This window comes from Mesoplodon densirostris, chromosome 10 (genome assembly GCF_025265405.1).
Source record: "Mesoplodon densirostris isolate mMesDen1 chromosome 10, mMesDen1 primary haplotype, whole genome shotgun sequence".
In the NCBI taxonomy this organism is placed as follows: domain Eukaryota; kingdom Metazoa; phylum Chordata; class Mammalia; order Artiodactyla; family Ziphiidae; genus Mesoplodon; species Mesoplodon densirostris.
In genome coordinates this window covers 5,881,781-5,903,545 of record NC_082670.1, presented here as the reverse complement: position 1 = coordinate 5,903,545, position 21,765 = coordinate 5,881,781, and the positions used below count along the sequence as shown (strand labels likewise).

General features: G+C 40.5%; 1 protein-coding gene across 1 annotated transcript; it reads left to right on the top strand.

Annotated features, from left to right (window-relative positions):
* Nucleotides 1–326: 326 nt before the first annotated feature.
* Nucleotides 327–21,371, top strand: SSR1 (signal sequence receptor subunit 1). The gene is made up of 8 exons (XM_060111641.1): nucleotides 327–506; nucleotides 2,988–3,100; nucleotides 6,659–6,746; nucleotides 8,046–8,308; nucleotides 10,235–10,311; nucleotides 11,061–11,139; nucleotides 12,996–13,089; nucleotides 18,860–21,371. Exons 1-8 carry the CDS (start codon nucleotides 428–430, stop codon nucleotides 18,925–18,927), a joined length of 861 nt encoding a protein of 286 aa, XP_059967624.1. The 5' UTR covers nucleotides 327–427; the 3' UTR covers nucleotides 18,928–21,371.
* Nucleotides 21,372–21,765: the final 394 nt, after the last annotated feature.

Sequence of the window (21,765 nt, the reverse complement as noted above, 5' to 3'; positions counted from 1 at the left end):
AAATTACACGAAGACTTTATTGCGCTGGTCACCCGGCGGATCGTCATTCAAATAAAAGTAACCACTAACGACGCTAATTAATTGGAAGGGAGGGATGGAGGGCGGGGCGAGCGGCAAACCGCAGGTCACCAGCCCGAGACTGTAACGGAGGCGGACTCTCGCGGGAATCTCAGAGGCCCTAGCAACCGGCCACGTGACTCCCTGGGCTGTCCACGTGACTCCCGGGGCCGCCCGCGCTTCCCCAGGCTCCGAGCCCAGCAGCCACGTTGGCGGCGTTTCTCGGCCAGGGGAGGGGGCGTGGCGAAGGCCGTGCGTGGTACGTGCCCCACCCCTCCCTGCCCGGAGCCCGGATGAAGAGTAACGCCATTACCGCCGGAGCCGCCGAGAGCCGCTGCGGAGGGGGACCGGACGCCGGAGCGACCGCGCCATGAAGCCCCTCCCCCGCCTGCTGCTGCTTCTCCTGCTGGTGTTACCCGCCACTCTCTTGCTCCGAGGCCGCCCAGGAGGTGAGGCGAGGGGAGTGGGTGGCGGGGCTCGGGCTGGTGGGTGGGAGACGCCGCGACCGCAGGTTTGAAGCTGGAGGCGGCGGCGGCGGCGGCGGCGGCTCCTCCTCCTCCTGGGTCCGGCGTCCGCCTCTCCAGCCTTTCTCCGCGGCCCCCGACCTCCGGCTCGCAGGGCGGCCCCCCGCGCGCCAGAGCCTGCCTGGACCCCGCCTCCTGCACGCGAGCGCTGGACGCTGCCGGCGAGCTTGCTGGGGGGCGGCGGGCGGCTCGGGCTCGCACCTGCAGCCGCGGCCTCGTCCGGAGCGAGGGACGAGGGGCGGCGGGCAGGCTGTGCCCGAGCGCGCGGCGGCCCTTGGCGCTCCAGCGGCCGCCGCTCCACCCCGTCCCCGCCCCTCGGCGCTGGGCTGACGTGTCTTTAGCGTCCACGCCAGGAGTTCTCCATTCATTTGCTGAAAGCCTTGTTTTCTGCTAGCCTGAACTCTGAGCCGTGCTGCTGGTCCTCTCCTCTATTATCAGCACATCCCTCTGTGCTCCCAGGTGTCTTCATTTCCCCAGAACTCCCCATCCTCACCGGCCTGTCCAGGCGGGCTGAAGGATCCCTGGGCATGTCCGGTACTTGAGCCCTCCTTTTGCCCTCCTTTTTTTGTAATTATTTTTCCCGTTTTGTTTTGTGGAAGCATCGCATTGTACTGAAAAAAATGTAGTCTCCTTCGAGCTGTACGTGTTTTATCTAGGTTTATTCCAGCGGTTAACCTGGTGTGAGAATAGGTAGCAGGACGTCAGAAATGTGGAAACTTGGCTTCTTACCCTGGTTTTATCGTGAACTTCCATTTTCTCCTCTGTGGAATTCAGTCTGACTAAATGATTGCTAGAGTTCCTTTTACTCTGTAACTTTAAGCAAGCTGTGTGGCAAAATGAAAGATAGTGACAGGTATCCACGAGTTCTTTTGCAAAGAAAAGTGAACTGACTGGCTTCTATTTAACGGATAGAAAACCAAGTGGGAGAATTAACCAAAACCGTTAATTCATTTGCAGGTTTAAATAGGAATGCTTTTCCTTTAGGAGTTGCTTGCTGGTCGATGTTTTCATTTTCTTTGAGAAAATTTGGCAATCGTACTTGTCTAGAATCTAAAGTATATTTTTTCAGGCTTTCTTTTCTTAGGAAACATCAGTATCTAACTGGGTATCTTTGAACACTTTTTGTGCAGAATGGCCTGTCTTTCAAAAGATGTTTTAATTTTTCCAATGTAAAAGTGTTAGTTTTTTTTAGGCACAAAATTGTTACTGGTTAGCATTAAAACATTGTTTTATAAATGTAGAGTGAAAGCCATTGTATATATTGAGAAGTCTTGAAATTTAACTGAGTACAACTTTATTATGTCAGTTGTAGGTATTCTTAGCGGTTTTACAAAATGATTTGTAAATTATGAATGCACTGTTTAGTCTGTTCAGCAAGCAGTAGAAGCTGATTTTCAGTTCATAAAGTGTGGTTCAGTGTTCTTTAATATTTGGCATAAGTCTTAACGGGCAGTAAGAACTCAAGGATGTGGGAAAGACTTAAAATGCAGTCCCCTTAGTATATACTGTTTCTCCTGGGTATTACAGCATGTGCACGTGCTTCCTTTCCCATATTTTCTTCCCCTCTACTTAACTGCCACATCATCATTCTTTCTGAGACGTGTTGGAAGAGTCACTAGAACTTTGAAATTTCTTTTGAGGGTCTTGCCTGAAATAGATTTAATGTGACATGTACTTTTGCCTATAAAATTATGATGTATAGTTTCTTGGCGTTATAGTTATGCTTACTTTCACTATGATGTTAAGTGTAGGGGAAATAAAAAGTATCTTAAAACATGTTTGAAGTTGTATGCAAAAATAAATGCATGCTTTCTCAGCTCTCAAACTTGAAATTACCAATATAGTTTTTACTAAACCAAATGTGTTTCATGAGAGCTAGTTTTTACTATGGATGTCATACAGATATTTGTTCCTTGGAATTACATGCTCTCGAGTACTAAGAGTTTTGAGCTGTAGTCAACTCTAATAACAGGATTTCTTGCCTAGATATTTAGATTGCTGTTTTCCTTTAGACCTGGATTTTTTGGGTTTGTTTTATGTGGTTAATGATAGATTAAATTCTGGAGTTTCTTACTTTTAAAACAAACTTACTTTCTTTAATATGCTTAACAGAGTTGCTTGAATCTCTTTATTTGGGCTTTAAGGCATCTTTAGTTTTAGCAGTTCATTTTTCCAGCTGCTTTTTAAAATAGCATTTCCCACTAAAATTAATGTGCAGTTGATAAGACTAGCAGTAAGATAAAATCATATGAATATTCTTAGACACGTTGTAATTTGGCATCACTCGAGTGAGCTGGGAGATTGAGTTATTCCGAGGGAAAATTTTCGTTGCCTAAATACCTGAGATTTAGAAACATTGGTATTCCAGGGTAAAGGTTAACTGCTTGTTCTTTATTTTATTGTTAGGCTCATTGGCAGCGGCTCAAGATCTTACAGAAGATGAAGAAACGGTGGAAGATTCTGTAATTGAAGATGAAGATGATGAAGCAGAAGTGGAAGAAGATGAACCCACAGATTTGGTTAGTGCTGTATTTGATTTAATACATATATATAGTGTGCCTATATATATGTATTTACCCGTTATATAGACAAATTTGGTATTAAAATTCTTGCTTTTAGAGGTTTGTTGCTGGGATCAAAGTGGATTGAATTTGGGAGAATGGGGCTAGTCATTGAGGATGATCCGTAAAAATTTTCTGGCACAAGGAGGGAGTTGTGAAACAAAGAACAGTTCAAGGTGATATGAACATGAGTCTATGAGGGTAACATTATAGTAGGACCACTGGACCACTTGTTGGGTTTGGGATACATACTACTTAGCTTTCTGGTCTTGGGCAACTTATTTTTCTGGGTCAATTTCCTCTTTCTTCTTTTTTTCCTTCACTCAATAAGCAAGTATTTATTGAGTTCCTACTATGTGCCAGGCACTGTTTTGGATTCCCCTGGTGAACAAACCAGAGATTCTCTCTGCTCTCATGGAGTTTATGTTCTTGGGACAGTGTGTATGCATTTTGGTGGCAGGGGGTGGGGAGCAGACAATAAACAATATATAAAATATGTTCTGTGGAGATTCCGCTTAGAAGGAGGGCTTAGAGGAGATCTCTTAGAAGCTGTCTAACGCTGAAACTTCTACTACAAAATTATAGTATGACAGTAAGAATATTGGGCTAGGATCAAGATCATTGTGGCATGCTTCTAGCTAATTTTATTTTCTCTCTTAGACTACTGTAATTTATCCTACATAGAATTGGTTTTTAACCACTTTTAAACTCCAAAATCAGTCCTCTGAAATCTTAGCAACAATATTGTCTTTGATGTCAGAAGGTGAAGGCCATCAAGTGTGGACTCTGTCAGATTTTCTACATTCTACTTCTGAATATATTATTCACTCATCTTTTCTACATCTCTCCTTTAACAGTGAGTTGTCTTTACTCTCTTCTAAGGCCGGCCCTACCACCTTCTCCCCATCTGGTCTTGTGAGATCTTGTTTATTATCCTCTTTCTTTCTGTAAATTTAAGCATTGATCCTTCTTGGTGACTTAATTCTGTTAAGCTACAGATGTGCTCACATCCTCCACTTTGTGTTCCTCCACCTGAAGTTGCTACACGTTTTCATTTCTTGTTACCAGCACAGTTCTTGAAAGAGGAAATTGTACCACTTTCTCTTCTGCTCATTTCACATTTGTTCTCTGACAGTGGTTGGTCTGGTCCCATGTAGGTCCTGCTAAGTCACCAGTGACCTAACTGCCAAATTCCTGGCCTGTTTTCCATTCCTCCCCGTTTGACCTCTTTAGCATTTCCTGAGTACCCCTTCCTTGAGTCCCCTGGTTGACCTCTGTGGCACCCCCATCGGTTTTCTCTGTTCAGCGGCTGCTGCCTGGTCTCGGCTACCTTCTCCCCCCCTGCTCACTCCCTTATTGTTGATGACACCCGTGGCTTTAACAACCACCGCCTTACGTTAATGACTTCCAGATCTCGTTTCTAGCCGCCTACGTTACCGAGCTCCATTCCTCTGTTTCCAGCTCTTTGTGGGATAGCACATCTGGATGTTCCATAAGTACCTCACATTTTATGTCCAAAATGGAATTCAGCATTTACCATCCATCTTACTTCCATAAATTAATTCTGTTTTGATAAGGCTCCGGTGCTTCCGGCTTTTACCTTGTTGCTTTCATTTCTTTTTATTAGACAACCTGTTAATCAAATCTTAGGGATGATTTCTCTTGTTTCTCAAGTATATCCTTTTCTCCTTATTTGACAGCTTATGGTTCCTACCTTCCTGTTTCTGGTCTCTTTTCCTGCTTGTGGGTCTCTTTTCCCAAAAGTAGAAATTCACTAAGTCTTAGTAAATGAAGGTATCATTAAAGATAATTAAAATATAACTTATAATACAATTGAACGAATTGTACAACAGTCACTGAAGAAATATTTTGAGCGCCTTAAGCATATGAGGTGGGTGTGGAGAATTTTTAAAATGTAAGACAGGGGCCTCCCTGGTGGCGCAGTGGTTGAGAGTCCGCCTGCCGATGCAGGGGATACGGGTTCGTGCCCCGGTCTGGGAGGATCCCATATGCCGTGGAGCGGCTGGGCCCGTGAGCCGTGGCCGCTGGGCCTGCGCATCCGGAGCCTGTGCTCCGCAACGGGGGAGGCCACAACAGTGAGAGGCCCGCATACCACAAAAAAAATAAATAAATAAAATAAAATGTAAGACAGGCTTTGCTCTTGAGAGGTCTGTATTGGGGGGGGAGAGAGTATTTTCATAAATGAAAAGTTAAATGCCAGTAAACAGTGGTGCCCTTAAGCATCTCGATTTATTAAGGGCCTGGACACTTCAAATATATAAGTATCTGTAATTCTCATTGATGCCTGGAGAAATGCTGCACTGGGGTTTAAAATTTTCAGTTAAAATTTGTTGACATTTTTAAACAATTTTATTGAAATATAATGTACATATCATGATACTTGCTCATTTAAAGTATACAGTTCAATGATTAATAGTAAATGTACAAAGTTGTGCAGGTTTGAGTTTCAGGACATCTCCACCCCAGTATTTCCCTGGTCACATTTTTTTAAAAAAACATTTCTTCCCAGTTTTGTGATGACTTCTTACAGGGCAATTCTTTTTTGCGGTACGCGAGCCTCTCACTGCTGTGGCCTCTTCTGTTGCGGAGCACAGGCTCCGGACGCGCAGGCTCAGTGGCCATGGCTCACGGGCCCAGCCACTCCACGGCATGTGGGATCTTCCCGGACCGGGGCACGAACCCGCGTCCCCTGCATCGGCAGGCGGACTCTCAACCACTGCGCCACCAGGGGAGCCCATGGGGCAATTGTTAATTGGGATGGAAAGACCAATAACCAGGCCCTAGCAGGGCTCGGCAGAATGTGGATGTGGGACAGAGCCAGCTCTTCCCCGCCCCGTGTTGTCCCTGGCTGCTTTTGTGCTGCCCCCACAGCTGCATAGTTGCAGCAGGGACCTCATGGTCCCCAAAGCGGAAGACACTTGCTACCTGCATCCTCAGGCCAGCACCTCCTTTGGAGTCTCCTTCCCTTCGCCCTTTGTGGGGGAGGGGTGGCATGAAAAGTGTGTATGAGACGTCTTCTTTTCCCGGAAGGTTGTATTCCTGGCATTTAAACTAAAGGGAAAAGTAAGTACTACCCATTTTAACTAGAAACTAAATGTCCCTTTGAAAAGCAGTTTTTAAACTTCTTTCAAACTTCACAGAAAATTTACCAACCCACACTCTAGGACCTCGCAGTTCAGCGTGTGATCTAAGTACCAGCTTCATGGGCATTTTCTGGCATGGGCATTTCAGATTCATACAGAATCTCAGGCTTCACCCTATACCTGAGTCATAGCTGCAGAATCCCCAGGGGATCAGCATGCACATTATTCTTTGAGATGCACTGCTCTTGAAGTTTTATTTTCACTGATGAGTTACAATGAAATTCATTGCACTACTAATCCCAACACAGCCTTGGAGAAGCAATGTATATATTGTCCCAGATCTAGTGAAGTCATTATTCTTAAATGATGTTGTTTTTCCCCCATAGTAATCTGCTTTTAACATTTTTCTTAGGCTGAAGATAAAGAGGAAGAAGATGTATCTGGTGAACCTGAAGCTTCACCAAGTGCAGATACAACCATCCTGTTTGTGAAAGGAGAAGGTGAGAGGGGAATGTTGGTTGTAATTCAAATACAGGAATTTTTTAAAGGGCTAGCTCACTTTTTGGGGAAGCATTAATAATGATTAAGGTCTTTATTTTACAAGTATAGTGTAGACACATTTTGGGGAAAAACCCACTTACATGTATGAATACCCATATCTGTAAGGTAGCATTTCTGGCATTTAAACTACAGGGAAGAAATAAATATTGTCCATTTTAACTAGAAATCAAATGTCCCTTTGAAAGATACTGTTTTTAAACTTTTTTCAAACTGCCACAGTAAAATAACATTCATATTTTGAGTGTAAACGTTAGTGAAATATTAAATCTTTACAGTTAGGCCTTGATTGGAGCCTGTGTTGCATTAGAAGAAGATTAGCTAATGGCTTCTATTTATTGAGACTCTGGCCGGCACCGTTTTCAGTATTTTGCATGTATTATTCAATCCTAATAGGAACCCTAAGAGGAGAGTTATTGTTGTTGAACTGAGGCTTAGAGAGGTTACGACTTGAACAGGGCTACTCAGTTAGTAAACAGATTCTGAAGACAGGATTCAGACCCAGATGTGTCCGACCCCAGAACCTGTGCTTACTGGATGAAGCAGCTCTGTAGACCACAGGATAATTATCAAAGACTTATTATTTGAGGTTATTCATTCTCTTGGTCTTCTCAAGCTTTCTGTTTTATTCCCACGTACATTCTGGCTCTGTGCCTACAGAAAGTATGATTTGAGAGGTTTTTGTTGTTGGTGGTGGTTTTTCCCATTTATTTTTGTATCTGCCTCCTTGGGTCACGTTTGTTTGCATTTTGACTAACTGCAAATAAGGATTGCCTGATTGATTTTTTCTTTTTTATGTTTTAATAGATATTACAGTTTTCAGGTGAACCTCTTAGACTTTACCTTTCTGTCATTTTTCTCTCCGTTATCTGCACAGATTGCAGATACTGAGTTGGAGGTGAAGGTGACTTCACCAAGACATGTAGCCCCACTGCAAGATAATCTTACTCCTGAAAGTGTACAACTCCTTCTTAGACATACAACTTGGAAGTGATCTGCTCTGAAAGTGAGGTGCCCAGTTCAGCTCTTCAGTTGGAATGCTACCATGGGGACAAGGGTTTCAGCTTACACACGAGCTCCAAGTTGCTAGTTAGTGGATGGCTGGAGCGCTCTACTGAAAAGGGTTCTGAAACCAAATCCATACATAGCGGGAAAGGGTGCCAGAATCCATTTGTAATGTCTACTTATTTTGTACCCTTTGAATGTTTTTTAATCTTCCTGTCTCTTTTTTTGTTTCTTAGATTTTCCAGCAAATAACATTGTGAAGTTCCTGGTAGGCTTTACAAACAAGGGTACAGAAGATTTTGTCGTTGAATCTCTAGACGCCTCATTCCGTTATCCTCAGGACTACCAGTTTTACATCCAGAATTTCACGGCTCTTTCTCTCAACACTGTAGTGCCGCCCCAGAGGCAGGCAACTTTTGAGTACTCCTTCATTCCCGCAGAGCCCATGGGTGGCCGGCCCTTTGGTCTAGTCATCAATCTGAACTACAAAGATTTGAACGTAAGGCCCTCTAAACCTTCTTCTTCTTCTTCTTTTTTTTTAAGTTAAGAATGGATGAGGACAGTTGACATTGTCTAATGAATATTCTTATATTTATTCATTCAGGTGCCTATTTTGTGGTTGAAAATAGGCAGCAGGGAGGCAAAGATAAATTGTACACCTCTGTCTTCAAGTCTATAATCCAGTGGGGCAGATGGTTGGACAGACAACATCACAGCATGATAAGTGATACATACTAGAGACAAGTAAGTGTAGGGGTAGGAAAGTGAAAGTGACTCCAGCTGGATCTTAGAAGGAAAAGGAACAGTAAGCTGCACAGTGGAATCTGCTACTTCCTCAGATGTTAATATATATTAAGTAATTTTTGTACCTCCTTTTGTTGCTTGCATTTTTCCCATTTTACTGCTTCTGTTGGTAAGTTTTAAGGACTTTCTGTGACTATTCTGTCATTTTATACACTCACAGAGAATGTAACCAAATTATTTTTAGGATGCTAGTAAGGTTTATGGTTTATGAGAACCAAGTAGCCTAATATAAGCTCCGCCGTCTTTCTTAGGGTATGTTACCATATTTCTATAGTGTAGATGTATCCAGTGAATGAATGAGAGAAGCCCGCTAGAACGTTCCTGCTGGGAGCCGACCGCTAGATGCCAACCAACTGTCACGTCCTCCTTCAGATAGAAAGCACATGTAAACCATTCCCTTTTGAAAAAGTTTTCTGAGAAGGAAATGTCATCCTCTCTTGGAAGCTTATTCAACCTTTTCATCACCCCAGTATCAACATATTTACATCTGAGTTAAATTTCTCATGCTGCAGTTAAGTTCTCCTTTTGTGTCTTTTTTTAAAACTACTTAGTGGAAAGTGGGAAAGAGTTTTCATCTTTTCTCTTTTTGGGGGGGGGGGCGGTGCATACTGCACTGCTTGCGGGATCTTAGTTCCCCGACCAGGGGTTGAACCCAGGCCCCTGCACTGAGAGCCCCGAGTCCTAACCACTGGACCACCAGGGAATTCCCCATCCTTATTTTCAAAACAATTTATTAAGCCTCCTCAGCTTCATAGTTTAGTAGCTTGAAGGATTGTGTATTTCATCAAGTTTTCAAGCAGAATTAAACTTAATCCAACAAGCATATATGTAGCTTCAGTTCCATTTTGAATGTTTGTTTCATCTTGGAATTGTCACTAGAGGAATGCTAATTGAAAGATCTTGGAATAAGACTTAAATCGTCACAGTTCAGCAATAAGCAGTGGCTGTTTTGAAAAAGTACTACCTCTATGTTTCACATGAAACACTGAACACAGCTGTGTGTTGTCCCAGTGATTCTCATGTATTTGAAAACTGAAATTGTGTTGAGCTGACAGAATTATTTGGAGACCACCACAGAAAAAGGTTTTGATACTGAAAGTCATTAACCCATTTAATATAAACTGATTTCCAATCCATTGTCAATTTAAAACATGAATTTGACTTTTGTTCAAGTCTCGTTCTTAGAATGATGTTCTCTGGAGCTCCTGCTGTGCGTGTTCATGCTCTTCCTTCCTCCTTTGGAGGGTCACCTACAACAGAAGCCAGGGCTTCTAGCTGAAGAGTGTTCTGTGGGCTCTGTTTCTTTCTGCAAGTTACCGTGTTTTTACTTTACTTCCCTGGTTTCTCACACCTCCCCTCCCCGTCAAAGAAAGTGGGGACAACTTTTGCAAAGTTGGAGGCCTTTTCTATTTTTGAGGAGAAAGTAACATCATAACGTTGAGTCCCTGACATTGAATTGGTGCACTTACGTTCGACTCTGTTGAGTCTTACTGACCTTCTAAGCGATGAGAAAGCGGTATGGTATCGGTAGGGTATCTGTAGGATAACAGTTTTAAGAAATCTTATAAGCTTTCATTCTTTCAACACATTTCCGATTTTTGTGATTTATTTTTTTTAACAGGGCAATGTTTTCCAAGATGCTGTCTTCAATCAAACAGTTACAGTTATTGAGAGAGAAGATGGGCTCGATGGAGAAACGTAAGTGAAAGTCACAGAAGGTAGGGCTGGGAGGCTTGCTTCTGTCACTGTAGTTTTTAATGCTGAAAGATGAGGCGTAGATTGGGTGAAATCCTGACTACTTAAATTCATACTTTAGATGATTCTTACAACTGTTAATACCAAGTTAGGAAAGATAGTTAAAACTAACAAAAAATTGTTTTAGAAAGATAGTTTGCTTTTTGTTCTTCCCATCTTTAAATTGTTTTCCACCCCGTCCTCTTAAGTTGGTCATCAGCCTCATCTAAGCTTCGTGCCTCCAAAATTACTATTGAAAACGTAAACCAGAAGATTTTATCTTGAAAAATGTGTCCTTTGCGAGTGATGAATCATTTTTCACTGTATACTTATATAATTCACTAAAAGTAACTTTTAAATAAAATTGTGCGAAGTCTAATATTTGAGGAAGACAGCACCTAATGCAGCTGTTTTAACTGAGCTTTGACTATAACAAATTATGAAGTAATTCATTGTAGATCATATGCCTTTTTTGGGGGGTGGGGACTGACTGTTGTTAAAGGTAAATTTATAAAACTGTTACCTGGATCTATGTTGGATTTAAAATATTTTGTTCCTTTTCCCCACAAATTATTTGGAAAAATTATATTTTGTTAGAATTATTGTTGTAATTAACTCATACCTCTTAGGAGTTAAAGCACAATTATAGTTTTAATTAGCTGTGGTATTTCTTATGAACTAAAGCCAGTTTATATTTTCTCCTTTTATATCAGAATCTTTATGTATATGTTCCTTGCTGGTCTTGGGCTTTTGGTGGTGGTTGGCCTTCATCAACTCCTAGAATCTAGAAAGGTAAATATAGATAAACAGCTCTTATAGCCATACTTCAAAAGTGGTTACAGTACTGAGTACAGTCGAGTTATTTGTGCCTTCTTGCTCTCACTGTGGGTTTGTAGATTACAGGTTTGTTGTACCTTTTTAAAATAAAGCCTGAATGAAGTGAGAGTAGCACGGACATATATACACTACCGAGCGCAGGGTGGTTGGCTGGTGGGGGGCGTCAGCATAGCCCAGGGAGATGGGCTCTGTGCTTTGCGATGACCTGGAGGGTGGGGGGCCCGGGGAGTTGGGGCTGTGTGTGCATGTGGCTGATTTGCTTTGTTGTGCAGCAGAAACTAGCGCGCTATTGTGAAGTGGTTGCACTCCAGTGAAGACCTATTTTAAAAAAACGATGATAACAATAAAAGTAAATAAGGCCTGAAGAGGAGACCTTGGGTGTATGATTTGGATTTGTTGAGACTCTACTGCCAGTGCAGTTGGTGTCCTTTATCTGCATTCTCCAGGATGATATTTACCTTCTCACTGTTACGTAACTCTATATTCTAGAATTTTTATTCCTAAAACTAAGACATTAAATTTCATTCTTTTGTTTATCATACTCTTTCATGGATATGTATTTTATCTATAAGTAATGCAACTTTTATATATTTGCTTTAATACTCTTGACTATAGGACTTCTGATTAGCAATTAAATGAGTCTTAATTTGAAAAAGAACGAATGAATTTGGCTGTATTGAAGTCAGAATTCTGTTTTGTGTTAGAGTAGTAGAGTGGCAACATTGAAGCACCTGGTGTAACCATGGTTTCCTGTCTCTGAACATGGTAACTAATTCTGCCACTGTATCCTCATGTCCCTCTTCTCCTCTACCCTGCCAAAAAACAAAAAACCAACCCCAAAACAAAATAACCCATACTATTCCTTTCAGTATATAACATGATTTGTGTCAAATACACTGATATGAACTAGACCCTAAACAGTTGCTAGACATTTTGGTTAATCTTTATTTATTAAGCAGTAAGTCAGGCAATCAAATCTATGTAAAATTAGTAGTAAATGTTATTAATAAATCCTTACTTTTTAAAAGAAAAATACTTAGTGCTTGAATGTTAATTTTCATAACTTTCTTTACCTTGTTTTCATAATAGCATTTTTGCTATAAGTTTATGTATTAGGTATAAGCCAGTTTTTCAGTTATCTCTGTATTCAGAGTCCAATTTTTGGACTGTAAAATTAATATTCTGTTTCTTATGTAAATAATTAGGTGGGTTTTTTGTTCGTTTTGTTTTTTTAAAGGATAGGACCAAAGAGTGGAATTGAATTACTTTCTTAACTTTCTAGCAGTTTCGCTGTAAATACTCAAGGAACAAAGTTTGAGGTTGTTAGCTTAAATGGGATTATATGTTTTTGTTTTGTTTTATTTATGCCAGCTGTTTAAGTGTATTTAGCTAATAATGCAGGGATCTGCCTGCATGCAACATTTCAGTAATTATCCCAGCTTTTGTTTAATGTGGAAATAAGTTTATTCTTTAAGATTTGATTCCCAAAATGAAAGAAAATCATTGTAAAAGTATAAGTTCTTACTTGGTCTACCAATTATATAATAACATATGAAGCTTTATAGCAAAGGAAAAGGTCGTTAAAGACTGAAAATAAGTAATTGTGCAGATTTATTCCTTATTCTTTATAATTGGTGTAGACATGATTTTCCCGTCTCGTTAAATAAATATTTGAGGAATATGTTTTAGGATTAGAAGAGAACATGTTTATCTGTTAATATATTTAAGTGGGGAGCTTGATGGGCGGTTCTAAAATTATAGTAAATAATATAATGGAACTCCTTTACAATAATGTTTTTATGTTCTCTTAGCGCAAGAGACCCATACAGAAGGTAGAGACGGGTACCTCGAGTCAGAGTGATGTTGACATGAGCTGGATTCCTCAGGAAACTTTGAATCAGATCAGTAAGTATGCTTACAGACTTGCCTGGGAATCTTTTCTCTTAAATGGAAATTAAGTATCTTAGATTTGGCAAAAAATGCTTGGTCAACACTCATCTTTCCATGGCTTGTACGAATCTAATATGATGAGCAATGAATGCATCACATTTTTACTCTGTGCACTATATTTATGCTTTAATTTAGAAATGCTTCCACATCTGCAGTTTGTATACAAATGTGTGAATTCTCTATATTCCTAACCTTTTTCCTGTCTCTCTTCTTTCCTGTTGCTTCAGTGCAGAGTAGGAGAGGTGAGGCAATTCATCTTTTTAATGGTGTTTGTTGTGGTGTTGGGAGCTGTTGTATAGTTTGTGAATACTTTACAGTAAGTTTATGGAATAAGGGAACAGTTTTCTATCACCATATTTATTAGAAAAACTGCCAACTACCCACTATTTTTGAAGGAATAACCCACAGTACTGCCTGATAGTTTACCTAACGTATATTTCAGTTTTTATTATATATGCAGTTGGTTAAATATTAATCTTTATAGAAGAATATAGATTTTTTTTCTCCAGTTGTAATTGGACTTTTTAACATTTACCATGAAAGCAGTATGGCTTCACTGCTTTTTTTTAAACAACTTAAAATTTTTTATTTATTTATTTTTGGCTGCGTTGGGTCTTCGTTGCTGCGCTCGGGCTTTCTCTCTAGTTGCGGCGAGCGGGGGCTACTCTTCGTTGCGGTGATTGGGCTTCTCATTGCAGTGGCTTCTCTTGTTGTGGAGCACGGGCTCTAGGCACACGGGCTTCAGTAGTTGTGGCACACAGGCTCAGTAGTTGTGCCCCAGGGGCTTAGTTGCTCCGTGGCATGCAGGATCTTCCCGGTCCAGGGCTCAAACCCGTGTCCCCTGCATTGGCAGATGCATTCTTAACCACTGCGCCACCAGGAGATCCTGCCCTCTTTTGCGGGGGGGGGAGTTGAGGGGAAGAAAAAAAGTTCAGAGACAACCTCCTGGCTCCACTAGTCCCATTTTCCATAAATAATTGGTACTTATGTGTTAGTCTAAGTGTTTTCTATACGTGTACCAGCTCATATGTCATTGTGTCCGTGTGTGTTTACACAGATGGCATCATGTGGCACACAGTTCTACAACCTGAGTTCTTGTGCCTTGGATGTCTTTTTTTGATAATTACTTATATATTTACCTTATTCTTTTTAATAACTACATAGTATTCTTTTACAGTTCTTTTATATAAATGTGTCAGGATTAAGCCTATTCTATATTGAAGAATGTTTGTTATTTCCGGTTTTTGCTCTTAAAATTAATACTCTAATGAATATTCTTAATATATAAAATTCCGGGCTAATTTTAAAAATTAAGATGTAATTGACATATAACATTAGTTTTGCATGTACATAATGTACATAATGATTTGATATTTGTATAAAATGTGAAATGATCACATCATCTAACAAATTTAGATCCCCCCCAGTTAACAAATTTCATTTTTCTTGCGATGAGAACTCTTAAGATCTGTTCTCTTAGCAACTTTCAGATATACAATAGTGTTGTTAACTATAATCACCATGTTGTATATTAAATATTTGTGACTTATAACTAGAAGTTTGTACCTTTTGACCCCCTACTCCTATTTTGCCCACTGTCCTACCTGGGATAAATTTTTTAAAATTAATTAATTTATTTATTTTTGGCTGCGTTGGGTCTTCGTTGCTGTGCGTGGGCTTTCTCTAGTTGTGGCGAGCGGGGGCTACTCTTCATCGCGGTGCGTGGGCTTCTCATTGCGGTGGCTTCTCTTGTTGGGGAGCATGGGCTCTAGGCGCATGGGCTTCAGCAGTTGTGGCGCGTGGGTTCAGTAGTTGTGGCTCGCGGGCTCTAGAGCGCAGGCTTAGTAGTTGTGGCCCACGGGCTTAGTTGCTCCGTGGCACGTGGGATCTTCCTGGAACAGGGCTGGAAACCGTGTCCCCTGCACTGGCAGGCGGATTCTTAACCACTGCGCCACCAGGGAAGTCCCTAGTTTAATTTCTTAAAAGTAGAATAGCTAGGTCTAAGATTATGCACATTTTTTTATGGAAAGTGTTCCATTTCCTTCCCGAAAGGTGGTGCCAATTTATGTTCTCAGTAATGTATAATATTGCCTGTTTCTCCTCCTTTCATTAATCATTCTCATGTGTTAAGTATAATAAAATGTTTTAATCTGCCAGTATGTTAGAAAATGGTATCTCATTTTCATTTACAGTTAAGAATGAGGTTTGGCTTCTTTATGCATATTTATTGGCTACTTAGTATTTCTTTTCCTGTGAATTGGCTGTTCAGGTTCTTTCCAGGTTTATAAATTGACTTGTCTTTCTATGTTGAAATGCAAGTGCAGTCTGGTAGGTGCTTTAGTAAGAGCATAGGAGGGGCCTTCTCCAGGTAGGAGAGTAGGGAGATGATTCACAGAAGGGGTTGACATTGCCGATTCTTGAGTTCTGTGAGGGGGAGTCTTTTATGTGCTCTGCTACGGCCTTGACTTTCCTTCTAGCCAAATGGTAGCCATCAGATACTTTAAAGCAGAGAAATAACAAATTCATGTTTTTTTAAAAAAATCATGTGATAGTTTCATGGAGGCTGGCTAACAAGTGGGAGCTAGTGGACCCAGGGATACCAGCTAGGTGATTTCAGCCAAGCATACGAGGAACCATTAGGGCCTAAGCTAAGGCAGTAGTGAATGGGAATAAAAGGGAAGAGAAAGATATTTCAGAAGTGGAGCTGGTTGGGCTTTCAGTGGCTTTTTGGTAGTTGCAGGAAGGGAGGAGTCAGGGTGCTCTGAGTTTGGGCAGCTGGATGGAAGATGGTCCCATTAACAGCAGGGACTCTAGGAGGCGGAGTGTCTGTGCACAAGGAGAGATGGGTGTGCACTGGATGTGCTGGGTGCGAGGAGCCCGTGCAGCCCCAGTGAGCGTGTGGAAGCGTGTTCTGAGTGCAGGCGGGCCAGGGTGCGGAGACACTGGCGCACAGAGCCTAGGCGACAGCTGAGGGTCTCTGCAAGGACAGACTTTCCACACCATCCGGCATTCCGTGCGGTGGGAAATGGAATTGGGTGGAAGTGTAGACCATGGCCTCTACAGTGCAGCAGGATTGCTTGTGTAGACTGGGAGATTGGTTTCATAGTATCTTTCTCCCTGACCTGTTACTCATGAACTTAAAAGCTGAGAATTATTACACTTACAGAGCAAAATTCCAATCATGTATAACTGTATTTTCACTCAGTATTACCCTACAGTGTCGTAACACTATGCTAGGTTCTGAGTGGTGTGTTAAAAAGAAGCTAAGAATATATGTATTACTGTTTTTCAGACTTTACATTTCTGCTTGAGGAAAATAAAGCACATATGTGAAATAGTATGTGATTATGTGCTAGAATGAGTAATGGGGACAACTTAGAAGTTAGGAAAGGGGGATCATATTTAGAGTCAAAGGAAGTCTTGTTGAAGGAGAGACTATCACGTGTCTCAGGTGATGAGTCTCGTTCAGAGTGTAAAGGACGAAGGGTGGTTTGAAACAATTTGAGCCCATTACTAAGAAGTTTTTTCTTGTATGTTTGGCATTTTAGAGTAGGGTGCTTCAACTTCCCTGAGGTCTTTTAACTGTAAGTGACAGGTTAGCTGATTTTAATAGAAAAATTATAGGATCTTTGCTAAATGCTGTTTCATATGTGTACCTAGGAAAACCTTCATCAGAACCTGTAACTATGAAGTCTTCTGTGTAATGTGAGTTTAACTCAGGGATCTGTTAGAAGACTGTGACATGTATCTATCTCATTAAGTAAAAAGAAATACATCTGAAAGTTATTTATATAGTATTTCCCCACAGGTGAGGTAGGAAATTAGATTATGCAGTCCGAGAAAGTGGACAGGGACCAGCGTAACTTTCTAACATCTTGCCTTTCCCTTTTCTAATATGAAAAAAGTTGCAGTGAGTTGCCATTTTACTACAATTTAGTCTTTTTTTAAATGGGCAGGAGAGGCATTTTCGGGTCGGCCCCATTTATTCAACATGAGACATCATGTTTAAGGTTTTCTGTTGTTGTTTTTTAAGTTTTTTAGGGTTTTGGGGGGGTCAGGAGGTGGTCTCCTTTGATGACTGAGAAGCACCATTATACACATTTCGTTGTTCTTTGCTGAAGTGAAATGCCACTTTCTAGGCTGTTGAGGCGTTTGGAGCCATTTTCCCCAAAGCTGGATGACTCCAGGCTGCTCTCTGTCTGTCTCGTTTGTCTGCTGCTTAACTCTGATGTGCTAGACATGTGGGAGGGGAAGGTTTTAGACTCACTGTTAAGGTAAGTTGAATCGGCTGTCTTACTGATGGAGTCAAATTCATGTGTGTTGGACGAACAGGCTTTGCAGGTTCTCCGAGGCTCTTTTTTGTGTATTCCTGTATTTAAAACCCTGCTGCAGGGGGTTGACATTGTTGGGAGTCAGTCATGACCATTTCACATCCATAGTAACAGCTGTGTCCACACAGGTGGCTGTTAGATTCTGAAGCATTTTTTGAAAAAAAAAAGATGATTCAGCTGCTGCTTATATTTAAACATTATTTAGGAGTAGAAGACGCAGTAACTCGTAGTCTAACCTTTCTGAAAATTTCATGAAAGTTGTAGGCTTTCTTTGTCAGGAAAGTGCTTCTGTGTTCAGCTTTAGGCACTGGAGCCCCCGAAACACATCATTACCAACCTACTCAATAAAGCACTGAGGCCAGCTCTCACATGATATTTCAGTCATTAATTCTTAAGCAGTTCTTAAAAAAGAATTTTTAGCTTCTAAATATTCTTTGTAAACATTTACTGTATATTTTTTTAAGCTGGAAAAATAATTGTAATGTGTAACTTACTCCGCAAGGAACTTACGTTCCTAATAGGTTAGGTGCTCCTAGAAAATATGAAAAAGACAATGGTCAGAGAGAAGACAGTCTTTCACTTTAAAGAAACTTCTAGATGACTCCTTAATGGATAGAAGTGGAAGAAACTCACCACCAGTTTATTTTTTGCTTAATAGACCACACTAAGACTCTAACATAAGAGAAAAAAGTAAAAAGATACTGCTTACGTGTGTAGGATGCTTTTAGTATTGATGTACTGTATAATTTCTTTTAACCTGCTGCTCATTTCAGGTAAATTTATGAAATTACCAAAAATTATGCAAACTACATGGTGCTGCATTTATAAATATTAAGTCTTTAATTTGTAACCAATATAAAACTTTTATGCTATTTGTAAAGAGTTTACTTATGCATATATCATGTATAAACATGCTGAGCTGTAGAATTCAGGAAGATTTTGTATGGTAGCTTCAACATTACAGTGATCAAGATTAGATCTTTTCCCACCCTGATTGCAAAAAGATTTAACTGACATATAATGAATGACAGATTAGTTCCAGGTATACAACATAATGATAGATAACTTGTACACATTGGAAAGTGGTCACCACGGTAAGTCATCATCTGTCACCATACAACATTACCAAAGAATTTTGTGTGTGTGTGATGAGAACTTTTAAGATTTACTTAGCAACTTACAAGTATGTAGAGTTTCATTTTGAGTTACCTCTTGAAGGATTATTTTAAAGGTTAGTTAAAAAAACCTACGCTAGGTAAGAGGCATTTATTATTAGATGGTCTTCTTGCATGTGCATCGTTTTCTTAACTTAATGGTAAAGTTGAAGGAAAATGCTTTTGAATTGAACACATACATGATAGCAAGGCAAGTCAGAACTTTCTCTTTTCTTCCAGATAAAGCTTCACCAAGAAGGTTGCCCAGGAAACGGGCACAGAAGAGATCGGTGGGATCTGATGAGTAAATGTTCTTTGTGCAACAGTTCGGTCTTTACTTAACCCGCCCTAATGTTTTTCGGCCTGATGGGAATTAGTGCAGAGAAGCCATATCACCATAGAAGGCAACTACTACTTATGTGTGGACTGAGCAATCAGAGTCTGTGGCGATAACATTGCTGAAAATGCACTGCATTTATTTTTCTAAAGTAACAAATTTGGTTTTTTTAAAACCATTAAAATCTATGTGAGTGTGTGTGTATGTATGTGAGCAGTTGGTCTTACCAGAATCATTGTTGAACTACCTGAAGCATGCCTTTAGAATACTAAATATAATGCTATGGTCTCTTCCTTTTGGACATTTTCTGGCATTTTCCCCCCAAACTCAGCATTTGCCCGGTATGACTGTAGATGTCCTGCCTTGGACTGTTTTTTTTAAAAAAACAATGTTTCTTCTTTAGAATAGCACAAATCCCGCTTGATGGCACAAATTTGCATGTTGTTGCTGTTTTACAACTAGTATTCTAAAGGCAGGAGCAGGCGTAGCTGCTTAAGCAGAACTGTTTTGGTATTTTGCTGCTGTTTACTATAATGCGTACCTTCCGAGACCTTCCCAGACCTTCCCAAGTAAGTTCAAGGAATTTGGGGATCTCTAGCACCAAAATTGTGAAACATGAAAATTCTGGTTTTGATATATAAAACCAACTTCACTCTCTTTTTTTAAAAGAAAAAAGGTACATATGTGGAAACTGAGTGTGTCCACTGTTCTATTTCTGGCCCAAGAGATAGCTCTGGGATGATTTTTAGACCACTCTGTTTTGTTTTTTTAAGAGAGTATGCTTCTCTCCTTAATAGAAGCATCTTGCTTTAGAAAAGTTGCCTTGGTCTACAGACTAAGCAAAATTCCAACTCATCCTAACCTGTTAGAGTTGGATAATTTTTAATGGTTAACCAATTGTTTTTGATCTAATCTTTGGGGTATTTTGGTTGTTGATTTTTTTTTCAAGTTAAATCTGAAGAACTCCAAGATTTTAGGCACTTAAGATATCAGAACCAAAATTAATTGGGCTTCATAAAAATCCCTTAGTTACCCTTGCCCTAGGTAGTAAATTAAGTTTGGCGTTATTGTCAGGTTGGATAAGCAGCAGAGTAAAACAGTACGAACACATCCAAGGCTTTTCCCTCTGTCTTCAAGTTGTATTCTCCCACATACATCTTGTAAGGGAATGGTAAATGAAATTTTAGTAGCTGTTTAATTCCTGATCTGTCTTCATTATAATGAACTGATCCCTCTTTGCTATAATCCCCACCTGCACCCATGCCCACACAAAAAACAACGAAACACAAGTGAAAAACCTTTCCAAGTTGCTTAAGTCCTTAAACATCTGAGCCAAAGACAATGACAATAAAACAAGTTACTGTAGGGCTTACCTGGTGGCGCAGTGGTTGAGAGCCCGCCTGCCGATGCAGGGGACACGGGTTCGTGCCCCGGTCTGGGAAGATCCCACATGCCGCGGAGCGGCTGGTCCCGTGAGCCATGGCCGCTGAGCCTGCGCATCCGGAGCCTGTGCTCCGCAACGGGAGAGGCCACAGCAGTGAGAGGCCCGTGTACCGCAAAAAAAAAAAAAAAAAGTTACTGTAAAGCTGTTAACTGCTTTGCAAGTAGGGCTAAGGTGTCAAATTAACTATATTGGCACTGCTGAGCTATAAAGCTTTCTATACCTGTAATATAAAGTGTTTGAGTTTTTAATTGGGCTGTATGATCAGTAGTTTATTTTGGAAAGCTCTGTGAGCTCTAAGAAACTGCATGGTTTTTATTTGATGTAATATAGGAGACCCTCCACCTTCTCAAGGAATACTGATATATTTCAAAACATTTTTGTGACTGTCCAAATTTGTGAAATTACTAGGGCATAATGAAGTAAGGTGTAATCAAGAAATTTAAATGACCTCTACAGAGCATTTTATTGAATTCCTGGTGATACTTAGGCAATGGCAAAGCCACGCTGAGTTACAAGTGCCAGGCCTCTGACTCCTGAGTAATATGCCTTATATGCACTAGACCTTCCATATCTGAGGTTCAAATTAGCGCACGGAAATTATCTGTCATGTTGTATTTTTTAGCATAGATTGGGAACACTTAAATTCTTGAGTCCTCAGACGCCAGGGGTCTCTCTGTAGTGTCAGTGTTTAACAGAAACTAACTCCATAATGAATGGAATTCAATTCCACACATGGTTTGTTCAAGCACACTTACTTAATAAGTAGCCTGTTTTTTAAATGTCTTTTTAAAATGTAAATATTTGAAGTTTTTATTTGTTTTGATATATTAATTTGCCACACCAACTATGGTTTCAGAATTCATCTTTTGAACAACGTGGTTCCAGAGTCTGTAAAATGAACTGAGAATCTTGTGTATTAAGCCTGTCATTGGGACGTGTGAGAATAATGTGTTCATAAAGCATGGATCTCACCTTGGTTGTGCAGCTGCATCATTCATTTCGTGGTCTTACGTAGTAAGTGACTTGTAAGACTGTTCCTGCCCCCTTGAAGAGGGAAATGGTACCTCCAAGGTAGAAGCCTGAGAATAGAAATCAGAAGGAAAGGATCACTGACTTGACTCTAGTGAAGTTTTTCATTTTAAATAAGCTTCAGAAAATAGTGACTTTGATAGGAGGAAAAGGCAAATTTAGATCTTAAAAAAAAAAAATTAAAAAGCCACTGCCTTACAGGTGTATTTGCAGTTCATGAGCCTGGAATTGTGTTTTGGCTCTGTTGGGAAGAAGCAGACGGTGGTGATGTGATATTGAAGCCTTTCCTTAATGACTGGTGCTATTTTGGAGGTACAGGAGTAGATAAATGCAACA

Coding starts and splice junctions, on each gene's coding strand:
- SSR1 (XM_060111641.1), top strand. CDS start 428: ATGAAGCCCCTCCCCCGCCTGCTGCTGCTTCTCCTGCTGGTGTTACCC. Junction 10,312..11,060: donor GATGGGCTCGATGGAGAAAC/GTAAGTGAAAGT, acceptor CTTTTATATCAG/AATCTTTATGTATATGTTCC. Junction 11,140..12,995: donor AACTCCTAGAATCTAGAAAG/GTAAATATAGAT, acceptor ATGTTCTCTTAG/CGCAAGAGACCCATACAGAA.